General features: G+C 41.3%; 2 protein-coding genes and 1 pseudogene across 5 annotated transcripts; 2 read left to right on the top strand and 1 right to left on the bottom strand.

The window, feature by feature from the left end:
* Positions 1–14,708: 14,708 nt before the first annotated feature.
* Positions 14,709–17,268, top strand: COAD (4-phosphopantetheine adenylyltransferase). 3 transcript variants are annotated; one of them, XM_078588543.1, is made up of 7 exons: positions 14,709–14,847; positions 15,811–15,962; positions 16,110–16,181; positions 16,268–16,327; positions 16,581–16,675; positions 16,846–16,915; positions 17,009–17,268. In XM_078588543.1, exons 1-7 carry the CDS (start codon positions 14,823–14,825, stop codon positions 17,138–17,140), a joined length of 606 nt encoding a protein of 201 aa, XP_078444669.1. In that variant the 5' UTR covers positions 14,709–14,822; the 3' UTR covers positions 17,141–17,268. The 3 variants fall into 3 exon arrangements, with proteins under 3 accessions (XP_078444669.1, XP_078444661.1, XP_078444676.1); XM_078588535.1 differs by having other exon boundaries at positions 14,785–14,934; XM_078588550.1 differs by having other exon boundaries at positions 14,796–14,934; positions 15,849–15,962.
* A 134-nt stretch (positions 17,269–17,402) lies between these two features.
* Positions 17,403–18,416, bottom strand: LOC144712472 (pentatricopeptide repeat-containing protein At2g03880, mitochondrial-like). The gene has a single exon (XM_078586790.1). The coding sequence runs from the start codon at positions 18,414–18,416 to the stop codon at positions 17,403–17,405; it is 1,014 nt and encodes a 337-aa protein (XP_078442916.1).
* Positions 18,417–19,504: 1,088 nt separating this feature from the next.
* On the top strand, positions 19,505–22,438 carry LOC144713843 (UPF0481 protein At3g47200-like; annotated as a pseudogene). The gene is made up of 2 exons (XR_013584174.1): positions 19,505–19,882; positions 20,023–22,438. The product of XR_013584174.1 is annotated as a UPF0481 protein At3g47200-like (transcript).
* Positions 22,439–23,362: the final 924 nt, after the last annotated feature.

The raw sequence follows: 23,362 nt of genomic DNA on the forward strand, positions 1-23,362 counted from the left end.
ATCTTTAAGTCATAACTATAGGGAATGTTACAAAACCCTAACATAAATCAACCTGATTGGCCTTTGGTATAATACCATTCGGGGATTCATACAAAATCTATTCAGTGAACTTGGAGTAATTTATGCAGAATTTCAGAATGATTACATCGCATGACGATGAAATTGCTAGAGAATCAAATGTGATTTTAGAGATATCCCTTTGAATATATTTGTTGGACTTCTAAGAACCAATTAGAGGGGTGTAGGACACATCCTTGTAAAGTGAAAACAAGAGTGGCTGGAAAGAAGAGTGAAAATAGGAAAAATATCTAATGACATTTTAGATCAAGTCCTACATATAAATGGTGTCTTCATCTCTTTCTTTCTCTTTACTACGTTATAAATTTACTCCAGCAGTGCCGGCCAGCAGGACAAGGATTTCTATGATCCTGGTTGCTTAATCTATTTTATAATCATATTTTGAAGAGTTGCCACTTTTTATCCTTTTCTTTGGACTAAAGATTTCCAAATACTGATAAAAAATGGATCCAAGGTTAGATAGCGGGATCGCACACTCAATACATAAGCATCAGCAATTAGGTAGCCATATTATATCCATTTTCTCTTTCTCAATTCATTTTTTCTCTATAAACCTTAAATACTATCTACACTTAAAATATCATTAAAAATATGATACATTTAGCCTTCTAATTTTTCCTTACAACTTCTCTTTGCAGTTTCACTTAAAATATTGACGGAGGCAAATTGTGGTGTTAATTTTAAATGTCATTGTAAAATTAATAATAGTAAGAACAAATCAAATATAGAAACTTACTCAAATGTATATAGTGAGTAAGGTGATCTCCAAAAGGACTGGCCTTTAGGTATATATTCAGTAATTGAGTTGTTAGTTATTAAGAAATAACAATCATATAACACAAGATAGTAAATATAAGAAGAATTAAGTAATTAGTAAGTGGAGAAAATATTAGTTTGATAAGATAAATAGAGAAGATAGAATGTTTGATATCATATTTATATATATTATAGGTACTGAGAATAATAAAGAACTAAGAGATGAGATATTATGTGTAAGGAGTATTATAATATAGTTAGTGAAAATATAGATATGAACTTAATAGAAATAAGTAGTTTAATAATAGTAAGAACAAATCAAAATTATAGATAGATATATTACGAAAGAATAAAAGGGTTAGAGTATTTATATACTAAGAAGATAGGTAAAGAGAGAGTATTAAGCAATTATTTAACTATAATATACTATGTAAATATAAGTAAAGATAAATATTAAGAAGGAAGAGATAGTAACAGAAATTGCTAAGTATTCATATAATTATAGAAGACCCATATGTATAAAATACTCCTTAGAATCAGAATAGATTTTTTTATATATATGTTATTTGATTTATATTTTTAATGTCTTTCTATGGTGAGAAGTCGAATGTAGAATGGGTTATTTAGTTGAACACCTCGGGGTGTTCGACCAAATACCCGATACGAGGTTAAAATTGGAGTTAATATAGCAATTATATAATTTATATAGTGTTTATATGATTTTCATGTCTTCTATATATTTATTTATAATCAATTTTGATAATCAATGGTCGATTTAGTCGAACACCGGACAGGTGTTCAACCAAATGCCCAATAGAAGATCGAGGTGTAAATGACATATGTATTATTTCATTAATAGTAATTTTTTTGTATTTTATATAGTTTTTACAAGTGAATATCGAGTATAAAAGGCTGTTTCTGTCGAACGGCCATGAGGTGTTCGACATAATGCCTGAAACAAGATGGGATAGAGGGAGAATATGTTTGTACAGTTTTACAACTTAGAAAAATCAAAATATATTCATCCACCATGTGAAGTGTTTGATGAAATGTCGAAGAGAATTTGCTGTACCAATTTCAACAAAACAAACTCGATCACTATCTAGACTGAGTGAGAAATTTAGCATCCAAATTAACATAAAACATGGAATTCAGCCAGAAATAATCGTCAGATCACCTGAATGGTCCTGATTTGAAAAGAAGGGGTGGCGGTCCGATTGTCACAAGTGAGCTTTGGTTTATGGGTCCCCTTCCTCTTCTCCTTCTCACTGTCCACAACTGCCGACACTATCACGACGCCGCAGCGTACTTCCAAAAACAGATGGGATCTTTGCTGCCTGTGAAGCCTTAAGGTCAAAAGATGGATTTATTGGGGCATTTGGGGGCCCTTTAATCGCTTGGAATGGATCCCTTAGGCCGTCCGATGGAGGGGGACGGCCCTGGGGATCCTTCCAGGCCGTTGGATTGCCTCTGGTCCCCCCTCGACGGCCGAGAACAGCCTCCGGCCGGCAGCGTCGAGGGCCAGGGCAAAATTGGATGAAAATGCCCTTGGCCCTCTAATCGTCCTTATAAAAATTCAACGGCTGCAATTAAATCGCACAGGTGGACCCCTCTTCTGGTGCACCCCAGTTGTCACCATGTCAACGCCTCGTCGACCCCCGTTAGTCTCTATTTCCTTTGATTCGCTTGAAAGGGGGCCCGTGATCCGCGTCAACTTCCAACATCCAATAAGAGGGCCTCTCTCTTCAGACTCTGCAATTCTTGTGGGCCTCTTTGTGGGTCTGTGTTACCTCTTAAGTGGCCTTCTTGGGCTTGCTAGCTAGACGCGATGTCCTGTGCCGGCCGCGGGTGGGCTTGAGTGCCCTGCGCACTCACCTCTTGTGGCTGGCTTGGGCGCTGTCCCTAGCTAGCCAATTTATAACCCTTTGTTTTATTTTTATTTAATTTTTTATCATTCTTTTTTATTTCTCCCTTCAATAATGTATTCTTTTACTTCCAATTCTTCTCTACCAAAAACATATAAACTGAAATACTAGATTCAGCATTAAAAATTACATTGTCTGAAACATATTTTTACTAAAAAATGTTTCGAATTGTAGAACATGCATGAAAATGACATAAAAATGCATTATTTCATAACTTGCTCTATTTAGTGCATTTCATGCAGATTCTTGTAAAATTGGACAAAATACACATGAAATTATCCTGAGATAACTTTAAAATATGTATAATTACATGAAACATTTTGGGTTTATCAAATATATATCTATCTTCTGTCACATTCTATCATTGAGTCAAGTATAGATCAAGGGTAATATAAAAAAAGTTATCATTTTCACATTATCATGATTGGTTTGATGTCGGACATCATGAATGGCATCGTCCCACAGGTAATTCATTAATGTGAATGGAACTATGTGAGTGCAAATGACCTAGATGGAGTGTACGTGCAGGTCCAACTTGTGGGAAATTATGGAGTTCCGAGCTCCGGGTCGGGTGATTGAGGACGATGAAGGTGACCTTCTGACCCTCATCGGAGCGACGACGACAACTATAGTGCCAAATGGAATTAGTTCCATAGGGGCTCGCACGTAACAAACGGGCTAAGTCCGTACCTACAGATACACTCAGTTTATTGAAGTAAATCCTGTCACCTAATCTAAACCGAGTGTGGTGGAGTACATTCTACAATATAATGTAGAAAGTAGTATAACAGACGACCAGGAGGAACGACATACCTCTTCGGTTGCAACATTTGTTGTCAATGGCTTTGTCGGTACAAACTGGTGTAGGCGAGTACGGTGGAGGAGTGACGAAGAAGTATACGTGGTAGCTCAACAAATGACGGAGGGGCACACTAGAGGCGGCACGATGTTCCACCAAAAGCTAGAAGAAACATGATGATGATGTGGAGAATTGCTATCGGACCAATTACGAAGTTGATGGAGCAGGACCAGCAATAACAAATACCTCCAACCTAAAGGAGTTGTGAGCCACATGTACATCGGATCTGGCAACGGTTAGGCAAGAGTCATACACGACAGCCGTGGCACAAGCAACCTAGCAGAACAGCACCACATGCGTCCTGGTAATATCCAGAACAAACAGTCATGGTGTAGATAGGCCAATGGCGTTGCGGGGATGGGGCAATACCGATCACGACAACCACTTGATCAACATGGCATTAGAGTGTGCACTGATGGGGATGATGGCGAGGTTCCTGTAGGCATGCAAAATGCCTTTGTAAGGCCGCATCATTAGCGACTTGGACTGAAATGCCCACATGTCAAACGACACTGGTGTGTTTTCGTTAGAATGTGGGAACTATGGGATCAATTAACGCAGCGGGGTGAAATGTGATGTCCAATGCGGAAATCGTTGACTGTCAGCATTGCGGAAAGTGATCTTTGAATAAAATGTGATGACACGGGTGTATCATGATGAGTACGGTGAACTCATTGTGACAAACACAACACATGGAGTTGGATGAATTAAAAATAATAAAGAAACGTGAACATGAGCACGGACGTGATCTACCCGGGGTATTTAAATCCGGGTGTCTTCACAGATGCTTTGGCGTGCCAGTCGAGCTAGACATGGACCGACGATAATATTGATGACGGCTAGGACAGCTCCGATGAGGTTTCATCGATGTCATTTGGGCACGCTCCATCAGAATTCCATTAGGGTACTGCACAATGTGAACAAATTTTCTTGGCCTGGGTTCTATAAATATGGGTCGCACACCCACAACTGTCGCCCACGGTGACTAACGTCAACATGATACAATATATAATTTTCAACTTCCCAAAATTAAATAATAATACTTATAACTAAAATATTTTTTATTTCAATATTTTTAACCTTAAAATAAATCATAAAATGCTTTAAATTTACTATTTATCATTTCTAATTATTTATTATGAATTAAGTTTTTTTGACTCTATAAATATCAAAAAATACTATTACTTATCCTTGTGCAAATTAAATAAAATTTATTTTATACTATATATTCAATCATAAATAGTAAATTTAAAAATTTTAATCTATTAGATTTATCTTATACGATATATTCAATAAAAATCCAATAAAAATTTTAAATATTTTTTTACTCATAACTTTATTTATTTCATCTCCAAGCAAAGGAAGATTCATAAATTGATTTCTGTCTCTTTATGTATCCATACCTTATGTTCTCAGTCATATATTATTTCTTCTAAAATTTCTGTAAATTTTTTTCGTGAATGAAAATAAAAAATGACACAAAACCACTAAATTGAGACTTGTTAATGAGCCGTATCAAATGAAGAAACTTTCATATCCTTTTTTAGTATCCCTAAATAAATAAAATTTAAATGATGTGATTAAAGAGTAGTCATCATTATATGTGATATCATCATAATTTATTAAGGTATTTTATTTATTCATGGATTTCATTGTAATCATCACATGGACACTTAAAGGAATATATGATAGCAATGTGTATCACATATATTTCAATTGGTTTAGGCCACTATATGTTTTAGTCGATTATTAACACTAAAAAACTCTCTAGAAGATATTTCTCTGTATGTTGATTGTCTCTCTTCTTGTCACTCTAGAATCATTATTCACAAAGGCAACCTGCGAGTACATATCTTTTTAATTTTTTCTTTCCCTTTTTTAATTCATGTTTCCATATCCCTCAATTTATTTCCTCTTGGTGACTCCTCTCATTCTCTTGTTCTCTCTATCATCTCCATTTCCTTCTCATTATGTCTCTGAATTCCATTCCTTATGTGATGAACTCAATTTTTATGGTTTAATTAAATTGTTGTTGTGATTCGAGTTTCATGCGATCAAATTATATTACCTCAGTAAGAATTGTGCCCAAGGGCCGATCCTCAGGGAGCCTAGGTATTGAGACTAGGTGATTTCAATTATCATGACAGAGAAATATCTAAGATATTAAGAATATGATTTTTGGTGAGAGATGAACAATTGTGAACGTTGAGAAGATGACAGAGAATGTAGATACTGATCGAGTATGTAAGTAGGTATATTAGGTGTTTTTAATGTTTTTAGAAAGAGTTGATGGTAGGAACAAGAAAATAAAGAGAGAAACCACGTAAGATTTTTATGTGTTTCCATAATGCAATGATGAAACCAAAATTGAATGAAAATCAAATAACAACTAGAGTATGAACTGGAAGTAAAAACAAGCTTGGAATAACACAAATCGTCTAACAAATCACGTTGTCATGCGCCGATCCTAGATTGGGAGATGCTAGACTTGCTCTGATTGCTTCCTTGATTGAATCTTGCTTCTAGATTCAATTTCAAGCATATGTGGCTGGCAAGCCAATCACATATTCCACATCTCCTTTGATGTTCATTGGTAGAACATAGTCATTATAGTGCACGTGTGATGCATATAATGAAGTCCATGAATACATGATCGGCCAAGTGAATTATGATGAGATTGTAATACGCAGATCGCTACTTTTTAAGCGTGTGTTCTAAACATTTCTATTCAAAGGATACGCGAGAATGACATTAAAGTATCCGAATAGAATAGCACTATCTAGCCTTACTCATATGATGAGTGTGGCCGGTCCCGTAACCATTAGTGTGGAGATACTAAGGATAGATAGTGGGTGCTCTTTAGTGTAAAGAGTTCACTGAATTGATCCGTACGAATCCCTGAATGGTATTATACCGAACTGTCAATCAGGTTGATTCACGTCAAAGTTGTGTAAGTGGTCTCTAGACTTGAGACACCAAAGACGTCTTGTGGATGGACTGTTGTACTTTGAATATGGCCAATGAGTCCCTAATCATGGGATTCTAAACGGCCTTAGTTTGAGTACATTAAGAAGTTCACGAAGACGATTGAGTGGATAAGATGGGACCGTCCACCCTCGTTATAAGAGGTGACAGCTCAAGGAAGACAATGCGATGAAGTCCTTGGCCAACGCATTGAAATATTGGAGAAGAGTTCTTTGATGATTTTTGAATGCATCAGTACTAAATCGGATGACCGATTACGGTTTGGCAGTTGACCATACCCTAAGTCGTCCACGGAGTGTCAAGTGGATGAGGTATTATACGTACATGGTAACTGATGATGACCAAGTTCCATGAGTAGGTCAACACACACTCCTTTGTAGCTTCTAGAGCATGAGGTGTAGCTTGCCACCCCACGTGTTGGCGACTCGACCTATGGATTGGGTTATGATAAGCCTAAAAATTATATGTAAATATGTCGTTTATTTGGCGTTTAGACTTATACAATAAAATTTATAAATACCCTTAATCACTAAATGTAGAATATAGAGCAAGCAAGGGGTCGAACCACAAGGAGGCAGCAAGCAAGAATTTTTATTCAATTTTTAATAAGTTAATTCAAGAATGAATTAATTTGAAATTAGTAGACCTTAATTATACTTAATTATGTTTTTAATTAATCAAAATTAAGTAAAAACTTAATTTTGATTTAAACTACTTTCGATCAAAACACTCAAAATAGGATAATTTTAATTATAAGATCAGATTAATTCGGATTATTAATTTCCCAATTATTATAATTTTAAAGACAATTTTAATGAATTAAAATTGGGAATTTAATAATCACGAAAGGGATTTTGAAATTAGACTTCAAGATGGATGAATTTTCGACTCAAATTTTATATTTAGGTTTTTTATACATTAAATTAAATTTCAAAACAATAAAATTTGAAATCTAGAAAGATAAAATAGGAGATCAAACCTAGAGAGAGAAAGTGAAGAATTTTGGGAAAAAAGGGAAATCAGACCCTAAACTAAAAATATAATATTGCAAAAATGTTCAAAATTGATGTCTAACTAAAGATTAAAAATCAGATCTCGAATCACACTCAACATGCAATGCTAATTTTATTCAAAACAACTTCTATGACATGTACATTTTGCCCATGCCTTGGCATTTTAGAATCATTCAAGAAGAAGTAAAAAATAGATATCAGAAACTTACAACTTTGAATGTAGGATCAAGATCTATCGACTTCCAAAGCAACTCCTGTGTCCTTCCTGGCCAAATCCTTGGGAAGAGATTCAAAAAGTGAATTTCGCCTTTTTCTAGACCTCTATTTAAAGATCCAACTGTCTGGATTGTAAAGGGGGAAAAGACAAACATGCCCTCAAAATTTCAGCCCAATCAAACGTCTAGATCTCAAGATATCAAGGTTTCACAGAGGATTAATCTGGGTAGTTGGATCTCTTTTATTTTTCTTAAAAAATGAGATTTTTCTATTGGCTGGCATTGTTTTTCTGTTTTCCCCATCCTTGGATCTCGATCTGACACGTTCTTGTCCGCATTCATAGGCCCAATCATTGAAGAGTGATTGTTTGATTTAAATGGCCCAGAAAATGCCATGTTGCCCTTTCATGTTATTTTTTTCTATCAAATTAGCAGAAAACGACGAAGTCAGCTGCAATTTTCGACACACGCATCGTCGATTTCTGCGTGCATTAAATGCACGCGGCGAATTGACGTCGTATGCACATCGAATCACACTGAAAAGGCAATGCCAAATCCCAGTTTGGGTACAACACTCGAGTAGGGATAGGGCAGCAACGTTTAGTGGCAAAAGGTGGGTGTCGTAGAGTGAATGCCGTTCACGGTCCAGCGCAGTTAGCACGTTGATTCACAGCGATCAAACTGCCCCGTAGGCTCTTGAGACCATTGAGGATGTTGGGTTGTAGAGGCCTAGATCTGGATGAAGAAATCAAAATGATTCGTAGCGAAAGACTTTTGCGAATTGAACGGCATCAACGAGAACATTTAAATGAGGTACCTTTGCACGAATATCATTCGTGATTTCCTTGACCCCAGAGCAAGACGAGTCAAGCTGCTCATGTGTGCAGCCTCTAGACGTATCTTTGCGATCCTCGGCACGTTGGATCTCCTTCTTCTCATAGACGAGCCCCGTTCTTTCTCCATCGGTGTCGTTACATTGTCCCAATCACATCAGGGATGGAGAGGGGGTGTGGGGAGAGTGGAGAAAAAGGGGAAGGCCCGTGAAAAATTCTGGCATGGGTGAATTTCATTCAGAGCCTTCCCCTATTTATACTAAGTGGGTATTTTTCATAAAACCCCCAAAAACTTAAGTATATATTTTGATGTCCAAAAGACCATTTACGTGTGACTCTCTAGGCCCATGTATCAGTCTAGTTAATGACTCCAATGGCCCAATAACCTTTATTGGCCTTCCAAATTAATTAACTATATCATCATATAGATTAATTAATGTCAGATCAATTTAACCCAATCCAAAGGTCGAGTCTCTGACACGTGGGGTGCCAAGCTACACCTCGTGTCCTAGAAGATACGAAGTAGTGTGTATCGACTCACTCATGGAACATGTTCGTCATCAGTTACCGTGTATGTATAATCCCTCATCCACTTGATGATCCTTGGACGACTTAGGGTATGGTCAACTGTCAAACCCTAATCGGTCATCCAAGTTAGTACTGATGCATTCGGAAATCATTGGAGAACTCTTCTCCGATATTTCACTGCCTTGGCCAAGGACTTCGTTGCATCGTCCTCCTTGAGCTTTCACCTCTTATACCGAGGGTGGATGACCCATCTTGACCACTCAATCGCCTTCGTGAACTTCTTGATGTACCCGAACTAAGACCGTTTAGAATCCCATGATTAGAGACTCGTTGGCCATTGTCAAAGTACAACCGTCTGTCCACAAGACGTCTTTGGTGTCTCAAGTCTAGAGACCACTTACACAACTATGACGTGAATCAACCTGATTGACAGTTCGATATAATACCATTCAGGGATTCGTACAGATCAATTCAGTGAACTCTTTCCATTAAAGATCACCCAATATCTATCCTTATTATCTCCACACTAATGGCTACGAGACCGGCCATACTCATCATATGAGCGAGGCTAGATAGTGCTATTCTATCTGGATACTTTGATGTCCTTCTTGCATATCATTTGAATACGAATGTTTAGAACACATGCTTAAAAACTAGTGATCTCCGTATTATGATCTCATCATAATTCTCTAAGTTCAATCATGTATTCATAGACTTCATTATATGCATCACACGTGCACTATAATCAATATGTTCTATTAATGAACATGGAACGAGATTTAGAATGTGTGATTGTCTTGCCGGCCACATATATTTCCATCTGAGGCGACCGACAGGAATTGCCACGATAGAGGCACACTAAACAAAGATCTCGCTTGGTCAACTAAAGGCCAAGATTTTCGTCCCACCAAAATTAGTCGACAAATCAAAAGAGCCCCCCGCCATCAAATTGTGGCAGGAAGGTCGTTCCTGATGTCAGATTGTGAACTAGAAGTCATCCACAGGGGTCAGATCACACTGGTCCAGATTTAAGGAGATCCAGTGGTCGTTGGCTCAACGACGGCGAAGAAATCGGTGAAAACTCTTCCCAGACTATAAGGGGCCTATAAAATTCATCGTCGATGTTGCATAGTGAGCCAAAGATTTCCAATTAGAGACAATAGAATGGCTAGAGATGCCTATCGCCAACAAATCACACTGGTACAAAATCCATGGAAGTCTGGCAATTGTTGGCGTAGCGACAATGAGAACAAATCGATGACCTCTCCCCAGTCGTTAGGGGCCAGCAAAACTGGTTTCCAATGTCTAACTGAGGGTCATAGATTATTCACCACTACCAATTGGATGGCAAGGAATGTCCGTTGCTGGCAATTCGCACAAATAAGGGGTTCGCGGTGATCCAGCAACCGTTGGCTCGTCGGCGGCCATAAGAAGTCGGTGACCTCTTCCTAGACGATAAAGAGGCTAGGGTCAGACCAGGAGAGGTATCCGTCTCACTCTAGAGGAGATCGATCCCTCTCCTGGCGCCATCTAAGGCCGTTGATTCTTCTCTATTTACTGTTCGTTCTTCCTTCACGCGATCCTTCCTTCTCCTCCTGAATTTTGAGGGGAGACCAAGAGTTTCCAACAACAATGCTTCAACTTAGAAAATTCCAGGTCTGTCTAATTTGGGCGCCCTCTCTTCCCGTTTAAAGGGGAGGTCAAAATGGGACCCTAATTTGGGTAAAAAAAAGGGAAAGAAAGGGGTCCATTGAGGGGGCCCTAATATATTTGGCCCCCTCATTACAAGGTAAAAGGGGAAATTAAAAATAAAAGAAAGAAGAGAAAGAAGGAAGAAAGGCATAATGGAGGGGATCCACTGATGACGACAAAGGAAGTACGAGACGTGTCGCAAACGCGATGAAAACACATGATGAGACGAGAAAACATAAAACATGAGAAAGAACGAAGAAACAAAACACGATAATTCAAGCAATTTTACCCAATCTTCGACGAGGGTGGCGAGCGGCGCGGACGACTTCATCGACAATCTTCGATGGCGTGTGCCATCACTCAGTTTCTTTATTTTATCTCTTTAAATTGACTATTTAATCACCATAATTCAATTCCTATTGATGCTATCTTTATCCAAAATATCATAATAATTGCACATTTTCCCCTTTAATCTCCCATTAATTTATGTCTCATTCTTTGCCTATCTAAGGTTCATTAATTTCACATCAACAGATGACTATGTTTTCACTTAGACAAATTTTGGCTGTCTCTTGAATTCCTGATTGATTCACCCCTTAGAGAACTTGTTATGGACTTATTCAAATTTCATATAAGTCTGAAATATTTATTCACTCTCTTCTTCTCACTTTTCATCTTTGGCACCCCACTTACACATCAACAATATTGATCTTGTTGGGTTCGGTGCCTTCGTTCCTCCATGGAAAACACAATTCCATCGATGAGGAGGTGTGTTGATTGATTCACAATCGACCTTTAAAATCATACATTGAGTGCACCATTTGGGGAACTTATTCCACCCTTCACTTTTCCACTCCGAGATCATTCTAAAGTTGTTCATGCGTCCAGCCTCTAGAAGTATCCATGCAATCACTCGGCGCTTGGATCTCCATGCTTCAACTCTTCTTGAAAATCTAGAAGTTCTTCTCACCATGAAGGCACTATCTTTGGATGAGTGGAGAAGAGTGGATAAAGGGTGGGCTTTCAAATATAGCTTGCATGGGTGCTTGAAAATGAGAGCTCTTTCCCTCTTTATGTTTCACTTATGTTTTTTTTCAAAAACCCTAAAAGTAAAATATATCCACCAATGCCCTTATGACCTTATACGTATGACCCTCCAGGCCCATGTAACATTCTAGTTAATAACTTTAGTGGCCCAATAACAATCATTGACCAACATTATTAATTAACTATATTAACATATAGATTAATCAAATAAGGATTGATTTAACCCAATCGATATGTTAAGTTTTCAGCCCGTGGGGTGTCAAGCTACACCTCGTGCTCTAGAAGATACCGAGTAGTGTTGAACTCTATCATGGAACCTTTGCCGTCATCAATTATCGTACACGTATAATCCATCATCTGCGCGAGACTCTCGAACGACTTAGGGTATGGTTTATCACCAAACTCTAATATCGAGGGCAGATGCTCCCGTCGTGACAACTCAATCATCTCTTGAAGCTTCTTACTACATCCGAGCTATGACTTATTTGAATCCCATTATTAAAGGCTCGTAAGTCATAGTCAAAATGTATTCATCCATTCACGAGATGTCCTTGAAGTCTCAAGTCAATGGATCACTTATACAACTATGACATAAATCAACATGATTGACATTAAGGAATAATACCATTCAAGGATTTTTACAGATCAATTCAGTGAACTCTTTCTCCAAAGAGGACCCATTATCTGTCCTTAGTATCGCCACACTAATAGCCAGAGGATCAACTATACTTATCGTATAAGTAGTGCTATTCGATCTGGATAATTCAATGTTTGTCTCGACTATCCATTGAATAGGAATATTTAGAATATATTTTTAAAGACCAATGATCATTGTATTACGATATCATCATAATTCACTATGTCATTGCACGTATTCATGGACTTCATCATAAACATCTCACGAAATAATAATGAACGTAAATATTTTATTCAATGAACTAAAATAAACATGGTCATTTGATTTTCTTGATGGACACATAATATCCATCAGATCTATGTCCCACCACACATGTGACTGGTAGAGAAATTATTTCCCTCATTTTATCACTTATTTTGATAAATTATTTTTTAAAACTACACGAAAAATATCCCACAAAAGTTCAAAACATACTCTCTTTATAAATTAATTCATTTTTTATAACTAACTTCCTGAGGACTGACCCTATCTCATAATATAAGAGTTATAAATTTTCAAAGGTAAATTTCATAAATATTATTGCATTATTCTAAAACACCATTTACATATTTAACATACAATTAAATCACCCATTTTTGGCTCATCAGCTATTAAGAGAAAGAGAGTGAGAGAGATTCCACTACTGAACTAAAATTGGGGTTTAATGTGGCTAACTAGTGATGATCAAAGGTCATCTCCACATGGAACATGTATTAGAGGTTTAGCACCTTTAAATGGGAATAGGGGATGTGAAGAGAAAAATATATTTAATTATTGAGATGACCTTTGATTAAGAAAACATATGTTTTTTCAATAAAGGAAGAAAAATATGGTGAGATGGTAATTTAATATAGATATACGAAATTTTTGAGGTATATAAAGGAATGGAATAAGTTGGTATACTAAATGATGATGATATGTGTTTAAAAAATTAATATATTATCTTTTTCTAAGTTTAATTTTTATATTCCTGAATAAACACTCGTCACTCTTTTCCCTTTGAGAAAAAGTTTTATCTTGGTTTGGGAACCGAGTGATGGATATTATATGTCCTACCTAAACAATGAGTATGGCCGATCTTGTGGCCAATAGTATGGATATACTAAGGAAAAACAATGGGTTCTCTTTAGTAAAAGAGTTCACTGAAGTAAAACATATGAATCCGTTGATATTGCGCCTATGTGTCAACGAGAATGATTGATATCCCAGTTCTATGAATGTTATGTTCAGTTGAGACACCAAGGATGGGTTGTATGGATGATCATGTTCTATTGAGACATATGAGTCCCTAACTATGGAGTTCAATCATCCCTTAGCTCAGACATAGAAATAAATACCCACATAATGAGTGGTCAAGATGAGATTGTCCACCCTCGGTGTAACAAGAGACTTAATCAAGGAAGAAGATGGATCCAAATCCCATTATATCATGGTAGTAGGAATATAGGAGAATATGTTCTCAAATGTTCCCCATTATGCATTAATACTAACTCAATGAGGGATTAGTGTTTCACGAGTAATCATACTCCAAATCATTTAGTAGTCTCACGCAAACAAAGTATTATACTTATACAGCAACCAAAGATGGTAAAGCTTACATGAGAGAATATTAACGCTACTTTATATCTTTTAGAGCACGAGCGGTAGCTGAGCACCCCACAGGTTGGAAGCTTAACCTATTGATTGGGTTAAATTGATCGTTGATTAGTTAATGTGTGTGTGTGTTTATATATTTAATTAATATGTTAATAAATGGCATTGGGACTTCAAATTTATTTACTAGATTGATATATGGGGCTCATAAGGTAACACATAAGATTAAAGGATGTTAGATGTTATACTTTTATGAAAAGTTCCAAAAAGTGTAAACAAGTGGGGACCCAGTTTAGGTTCTGGTGCCAAATATATCTCGGTGTCCCCCCCCCCCCCCCCCCCCCCCCCTTTGTGTTTTCTCTTAGTCTTTTGGGAAGACCATTATGTAGAATCGTTTCCTCCACGAAAGTTATAAAGCACAGTAGAAAAGTATACTATTTTAGAAAATAAATGATCACTCTCTCTCTCTCTCCACCCACCATTATCGCCACTCACTCCGCAGGCCGCAGCCTTTGTCTGCGTGACGTAACGATTCGTCAGGGGAAGTCTAAGTAAGCGAGGGCAACTCCATTTTGGGTTCTTAAAATGCACTTTCGGCCCCTGACAGTGCTTCCGCTGCCGCATGTCAAGTCTCTGGAGGCATCCAGGTGAGGTCCTACCCCATTGTCAAGATGCTGCTATTGACGAGAAGGGGAAGATTTGCCGGCTTCCTGGATCCCCCGCATCTCTTTTCGGTGGATTCTGCTTCTGAGAAGGCTTGGTTTTGTTGGTTGATAGATGGCGCTGGCTTTGATACTTGCTTCTTTTTATCCGATGTCTTCGTGGGCATTTGGGGATAATCTCTCTTTTTTTCTAGTTGTAGGCGCGATGAATTCGTGTCTACTCGATTTTCAGCGTTGTTTCTCTTTTTTTTTCCTTTTATGTTTTTCGGAGTAGGGGTCTGTCCTCTTTTATTCTTTGAAAATTTCTAAACTGTGGTCATCAATAAGTATCGGGGTCTGCAAAAATTATTTGTCATGAGACCTCTTTTTTGGCAAAAATTATTTGGAGGTTCTCTCACCCAATTTTTCTCGTCTTACGTTTGGGGTAGAATCCCCACGGAAAGGATTTTCAAGTAATTTACAAACCGATCAACACAAGAGCGGATTAGAATGAATCTTTTAACATTGACGTCGCTGAGATCTTTGCTCTTTCAAGGACAAGCTTCTAGGACGAAGAAAATAAAAATATGCTTTCTGATGCATCATACGTATGCCTCCAAACTTGGGGATTTTACGTCCTTATTTTTTTGTATCGTAGAAACTCAATTCGCTTCCCGTTTGGAAGATAAATCAATTGGCTAGAACTATGCCTTTTTCTAGGTTTTACTTTATATCAGTCAATTTTATTACAGTTTGTGAGTTAGCCCTTTCTCCAGAACTATCATTTTGTTACGGCGGAATGGATACATTTTTTAAGAAAAAGAAATTATGATAGAAGAAATCATCTGGGATTACCTTTTTTTGTGAAAAATTCATCTGGGATTACATTAAAGAAAGGCGACGAACATGCAACGGAGATTGCTGTTTTTCTCCCATTTTCTCCATCTTCTGATAAATGTCCATTCACAGAAATGTCAGGAGATAATTCTGCCGTGATTAAAACCCAGGATACGTCCCTCTTGCTCGATCCTGTAGCCTCTGGTGAGTCGGACCACTATGGTGCTGTTGTACTTGGAGGAACATTTGACCGTCTCCATGACGGACATCGCCGCCTCTTAAAGGTGTTATAAAAATCCGAAAGCTTCTTTCTCTTCTTTCTTTCCAGTTAAGGCTTTAGGTGCCATTTTAAGAATTCTCTTCTTTCTTATCATATTCTGGATTGGGAAGTTTAACTGGCGTCACTGCTTTATTTGACTTCTTGTGGGCAGGCGTCGGCGGACCTTGCTAGAGAGAGAATCGTGGTGGGCGTCTGTGATGGACCAATGTTGGCGAAGAAGGAGGTTTGTTTTTCCCTTATCACATAGTCGCATCTCCTGATATAGCACTCTCCAAGCCATGTGATGTTTAAGAACCTTGTAATTATCAGCTAAGGGACATGATCGAACCAGTGGAAGTCAGGATCAAAGCCGTAGAGGATTACATCAAGGTTAGTTTTGAATTGAATCAGTGCAGACACTATATATTTGCCATATTTATGTTTTAAAAATTTATATATATATGCCATATTTTCTCCGTACGGATAATTTTTAGCTATATATTTCAGACGTGCATCTTTTGCATGCATACTAAACTCATCAGGAAACCAATTTACTTTCTTCATTCACGCGCTAAATTTTGCTCATTTGATGCCCAAATATTTGGACAGTCGATTTAAATATAGTCCGTGGTGGTTCTTGCAGTCAATAAAACCAACTCTGAGGGTGCAAGCAGAACCTATCGTCGATCCATACGGGCCATCGATCGTTGATGACGATTTGGATGCCATCGTCGTCAGGTTACAAACATTAGGCTTCTGATTTCTGCATCATGTAGTTTTGTCTAGTTTTGCCTTTGGGAAAACCGAGGTCATGCACGCTCATGTATTATTTTATTTAAGGAATTCAGTCATTTTTTATCTTTCACCATTCCTGAATTATTGTTTGTCCTTTTCATTCGAGCATTCAGCAAAGAAACGTTATCCGGCGGCCTCTCGGTCAACAAGAGACGATCTGAGAGGGGTTTACGCGAGCTGAAGGTGCGCATCTTCACTGTCATCATCATCATCATCATCACCATCATCATCAACATCACCATCATCACCATCATAATGCAATTCTTGTGGCTGCAGGTGGAAGTGGTCGACCTTCTTTCCAGCGATGCAAACGGGGAGAAACTGAGCTCGTCAATGCTGAGGAGACTGGAGGCGGAGAAGACGAAGCCGGCGAGTGTAGTCCCTAGTCAAACCAGCCCCGAGCCATGACTGTTATCGACAGCTCCTGGTCGAACCAGTCAGCGACCGTGATGCAAGAGCGCCGCTGGCGATGGACCACGCTGATATTTGTAGAAAAAACAAATGATTTTGAGAAAAAATGAATCAAATTTAATCAATGAATGCTGGGAGGTGACAAAAATAAAGAACCAGCCTTCTTCGTGAGAGAAATTATAGAAAAATAATAAAATGAAGCTGATTAAACTTAATCTTGTCCGCTCATTCTCTGCTTATCACTCATTCTATATGGAGACTAGTGCTGTGTCATGGCGTCGTTCAACAGCCGTAAGACGGCGTAAATATCCGGAGACTGGGGATGTGTCTCGTCTCTGGCGGCGAACAAGTGAACCGTCTCTCGCACCTGCACCCAGCTACAGCCGACCTCGCCCTTTCCCGTCGCTCTTCCCTCCGGACAACATCTCTGCTGCGCGGCCGGTCCTCCGTCGGCCTGGAGCTCCCCGCGGCGGCTTCTCCCGCGGCATCCGCGCAGCGAAGCCCTCCGCAAAACCAGCAGCGAGCGAGGAGAGGCGGCGGCGAGATCGGCGGGCAGGGCAGCGGCGAGAGCGGCGGCCTCTTGGAGCATCCCCGCCCGCGCGAGGAGGTCGGCCATGCAGGCGTAGTGCTCCGCCCGCCGACGGACGCCGAAGTCCCTCTCCATGCTCTCAAAGAAGCGCCGGCCCTCGTCCACGCGGCCGCAGTGACTGCACCCCTGCAGCAGACCCACGAAGCTGATCCAGTCCGGCCGAAACCCCGCCGCCCTCATTCGGTCGAACATGGTGATGGCTTCGCCCCCGCGGCCGTGGCAGCCGAGCCCGCCGATGATGGCGTTCCACGACCCCACGTCGCGCCGTCGCATCAGGCCGAAGAGCCGCAGCGCGTCGCCCAGGCTCCCCGATTTTGAGAACACGGAAACGAGCGAATTCGCGACCAGAGTGTTACCGCTGAATAGGCCCCGTCTCATGACGTGGGACAAGAGCTGCAGGCCGACGGAGAGCGCCGACAGATCCGCCGCGGCGGCGGCTGCGCTAGTGAAGGAATGGGGAGCGGGCCGCGCGATCCCCCCCCGGGAGAGCATTTCTCTGAAGATTTGCAGAGCCTGGGCCGCCGCGCCGCGGTATTGGGCCCCCGAGACCGCCGCCGCCCACGCCTCCGGCTGAGGTCCGCGAGACTGCTTCAGCAGGCGCAGGGCGTCGCTCAACCGTCCGGCGCGGGCGAGCCCGCCGGCGGCGGTGGTCCACGTAAAGGCGTCCTTGAGACGGTCGGGCATGACTAGGAAGAGCTTCAGAGCCGCATGCGTACCCTCTCTCGACGTTGTTCTTCTTCCTCTTCCTCCTCCAGGAGAGGAGGAAGAAGAAAAAGAGTATCCCATGATCATCGAGTTCCAGGACACCGCGTTCCTCGAGGGCATGTGATCGAACACGGCTCTCGCTTCGTCGATCTTCCCCTCCCTGATTAGGTCGCGAATAAGAATGTTGCTGGAGCGGAGAACGAGATGATTGCCCTCGACGGGCTGCTTGGTTGAACAGCGTCCCCGCGTCTGGGCAGGTAAACCCGGCGCCCATCCTCTTCGCATGTAGAAAGAACTCTGCTGAAATACTCCCAGTCCCAGGTCGAGCTCCCTCCTAGAAGAACATCTCCCCGTAGACGTTGCAGTTTCTTGGATTGATTCTGACGCCAAGGAAGTCGGGACCGGGAGATGAGCTCCTCGCCCCTTCCTCGGCGACCTGTAAGTTGCGACTAGCAGACGCAGTCTCGCGGAAAAGAAGGGACAAAGGATTAGAGAAGGTCGTGGAGAAGGGGGTGGAGGTGGCGCAGGCGGAGAAGGGGGCGCGGGCGGTGGCAGTCGTCAGCGGGGGGGCGGGGAGGGCCGGCGGGGAGGGCCGTGGGTGGGAAGGGGATAAGGGGGGTCGTGGGCGGCAGGGGAAGGGGGGCCGCGGGTGGCAGGGAGAGGGGGCCGCGCAGAGAGAAGGGGGGGGGTGGGGTGGTTGCGGCGGCCGGGGAAGGAGGGCGTGGGTGGAAGGGGGTGCTGCGGGCGGAGGAGGGAGGGTTGTAGAGAAGGCGGGGGGCGGCGGAGAAGGGGGTGGAGCCGGTGGGGCGGGGAGGGCCGGCGGGGTGGAGGGGGTAGGGGGGTCGTGGGCGGCCGGGGAAAGGGGGGCGCGGGTGGCGGGGTGGTGGGGGGCACGGCCGGTGGGGGTGTGGGGGCGCGGGTGGGGTGCGGCCCACGCCCCCCCCCCCCCACCCGCCCCCCTCCCCGCCAGCCCACCCCGCCCCCCCCCCTGACGAACGCCACAATCCCCGCCCGCCGCCACAATCCCCACCCGCTAAACTTTTTAATAAATTTTGCTCTTTATTAATAAGTACATCTCCCCACCCGGCCCACGACCCCCATAAATATAGATGCACTCAAAATATGTATCTTCCCTTCGGACGAAAGATATCTTAATGACTGGGTCAATCCAGACAGCCTGTGAGACATCCATCCATTTTAATGACTGAGATGCAATGGGGCCTCTCCACTTGAAGAAAGAGCTACATTTATTAAAAAGTACGACTCTCCATCACAGATCATCGATAGAAGATAAAAACTTATCTCTGCTCAACAAAATGAACCAGATCCCCAAACACTCTAAGCAGAAATTCATGTGAAAGGATCAGACGAAGAGATAGTGAGCAGAAGCTGATCGTTCTTCCCAAGGCACGGAGACCATCGTTCAGCAGAGATGGCGAGTGCAGGTAGGCGGGATATTACTCCTAACATTTGTTTATTATTGATGTTCCTTGATCCTTCTCCCAAACGGGATGCATTTTCTATCTTTATCATTTAGCACCAAACTTCGGGTTCTTATGTTCTACATGCTCTCAATCTTCCAAAGGTGAAACCTCTAGTGACTGCAGGATCGACATCGTCTCCAGGCCACAGAGATTTAGAGAACCAATATTCAGAGCCCCTCCTTGTATACGAAACTTGATGCCAAGCGCATACGATCCGATTACCATTTCTTTCGGTCCATACCATCACGGAAAGGAATCCCTGAAAATTAAGGATCGTACAGAGACAGTCTTCTCAAGAGGACTGAAAATATATGGGGGCACTATTTCGAGGCGGTGTGGATGATAAAAGATGAGGCAAGAAATTCTTATGCTGGTCCCTTGACGGATGCAAACGGTGTAGAGTTAACGGATGATGAATTTGTAAACATGATGACTCTTGATGGATGGGTTATTGTAGAGATCATAACTATGATTAATATTGCACAAGAGCGGGAGGCAACAAATTGGTCAATAGTTGTGCCTATTCTTCGGGAGATGCTGCTCTTGGAGAATCAGATTCCCTTCATTGTTCTTGATAAGATTTGGAATTTTCAGCGAAGCTCAGGCCGTCTAGTCGATTTTTTCCTTTGGCAAATGAGGTCAAAATATTCTGGAACCCCTGATGATGGTTTTTTCATTTCTGAAACTCCGCTCCATCTGGTTGACCTGCTTGGCCTTGTGATGTTTCCTAATCCGTATCCACTTCAAGACGCAGATCACCTGTCGATTCCTTGCCTGAGCGAACTCCACGGAAGAGGCATAGATCTCAAGAAAAGTCAGAGAGGCAAGGGTCTTAAAGTGTCATTTTTTAAAGGTTTGATGAGCATGAATCCTCTCAATATTACGAAGTACACGGATACCCATATCAGGAATCTGATTGCTTTTGAACAGTGCTACGAGAAGGCCAGGGTAAATGCCTCCAGCTATGTTGTGCTCATGAACTCCCTCATTCAAACGTCACTAGACGCTGCCATCCTCTCCTTAGATGAGAAAGGCATATTGACCAGGGAAAATGCAAACGATCATGCTGATATCGTCCATCTATTTAAAACTTTGCGCGAGGGAGTGTACAACTTCAAGGTGGACCCAGATTGCAATCCAAGAATTGTAGAGTGGATCAAAAAGAGAGAAGGATCCTGGGAGAACTCCCCCAAAATCTTCATAGTTCCAGCCCATATCCGGCACGTCAAGCCGAGCGCATATGAACCAACGGTCATATCTTTTGGACCCTATCATCACGGCAAAGAGCGTTTGAAAGCGATGGAACACGTAAAATGGTGGTACAGGGATGATCTACTCGAGCGGTACCAGAACAAGAACTGGACGGGCTGCCTGGAGGCCGTAAGGGCAATGAAAGATCAGGCAAGAGGATACAATGAAGAGCCGTTAGGTTTCAGAGATAGAGAATTTGTGCAAATGATGGCACTTGATGGATGCTTTCATGTAGAGCTCAGACATAAACTTGGTATCAGAGAACACCGTGCCAAGGTAGACTGGACAATAGTAAGCTTGATCCAAAAGGACATGATGCTCCTTGAGAACCAGATTCCTTTCATCATTCTTGAGGAGGTATGGAAGTTTTTTGATTGTCGGCATAACGATCTTGGAATCTCATTGAAGGATAACTTCATCTGGTTTATCAGGGATCTTTATTCACCAAAACCAGATCTCGAATTTCCCGTTCCCCAAATTCCGTGTCATCTCATCGACTTGCTTCACCTGGAAATGTTTCCCCCTCCGAATCGAGTTCTATGTTCTGAGGATGAGCCAAATTATAATGTCAGTTGCATTCCCCGCCTTTTTGAACTTCAAAAACAAGGGGTAAAGTTCAGGAAACAAGAAGCCCGCGGCCTTCAAGTGTCATTCGAGAATGGGACAATGATTATTAATTGCCACAAAATCAATAGTAGCACGGATTGTATTTTGCAAAATCTGATTGCCTTTGAGCAGTGCTATTGGCAGGCTGGCACAGAAGCATCAAGCTATGTTGTGCTCTTAAACAACTTGATCCGCATGTCGGAAGATGTGGTGATCCTCTCATCCAGAAACACAAACATACTGATCAACAGGCTTACTAGTGAAGAAGAAGTTATCAATCTTTTCAAAAGTTTGTGCAGAGGAATAGATATCTTCAACGGGCCAAAATTTTGTGAGGAAGTCACGGTATATCGCTGCTCAAGACCCCGACAATGGATGAAAGAGCTATTGCAAGATTACTTCAGCAGTCCATGGTCTTTCATGGCGGCCTTTACAGCTGGTTCAATTCTCGGGCTGACTGCCGTACAGACAGCCTACACGATTAAATCATTGTATAATAATTAAATTATTCTATCATAAATTAAATCATTCTATAAAAAATAACATCAATATAGGAGAAATTCATTGCATCAGTAGGTGATATAATCTTTGTACATGTAATTCTGATTGGACTGGAGAACTGGATCTAGTTCAATCATTTTTAAATTTTCTATTAAATCTGCACTGTAACATCATTTTTGTGACCATGGTCGTTCATGGCAGCCTTTACAGCTAGTTCGATTCTCCGGCTGACTGCCGTACAGACAGCCTACACGATTAAATTAGTCTATCATAATTAAATCATTCTATAAAAAATAACGTCAATATAGGAGGAATTGATTGCATCAGATGGTGATATAATCTTTGTACATATAATTTTGATTGGACTGGAGAACTGGATCTAGTTCCATTGTTTTTACATTTTCTTTTGAATCCGCACGGTGACATCATTTTTGTGACCATGTTCTGCTCGTAACCGTTCCTCGAGAGGAATCAATGACAAGGCTTCCAAGATTGAGAAACTCAGAGAAGAAGAATGTGAAGATTTGTGTTCCCTTTATGTCAGCTTAAGCTGTCGGCCTCCCCTTATCAGGCAAAACCCATCTGATCCCTCCACATTTTCCATCTCTCCCTGAACTACCATCTTACCTCCGAATTCACTGCCTATATTCATCTCACCTAAGCTACCATTCGCTGCACCTCTGCTGCATTCTACGTTGCCTAAAAATGTATATTTTCTGCTATGAATTTGGCCATCCCCGCCAGCCGACCGTCTCCCGCCAGCCGACCGTCTCCCTCCTTCCTTCGCGTTGGTTCATGAATTTGCCATGGCACAATGTCCGCTGCTGGCACAGCTGTGCTGTGCTGCACCTCATCACTCGACAACGCTGTCACCGGCCTCAACACACTCCTCTCTCTGCTCCAGTGCCATAACGTGGGCCGTCCCAACTTATCTCTTCTATGTGCTCAAGAAATGAAAATAAGCGGCGAGCGAGGGAGAGACCGAGACAGAAAGAAATAGAGAGAAAGAGGAAACAAGAGAGACAGACAGTATAAAAGGAGGAAAACTATAAGAAAAAGCTGAAGATGGATCTTGACTGAAGA

This window comes from Wolffia australiana, chromosome 1 (genome assembly GCF_029677425.1).
Source record: "Wolffia australiana isolate 7733 chromosome 1, ASM2967742v1".
Classification (NCBI taxonomy): Eukaryota; Viridiplantae; Streptophyta; class Magnoliopsida; order Alismatales; family Araceae; genus Wolffia; species Wolffia australiana.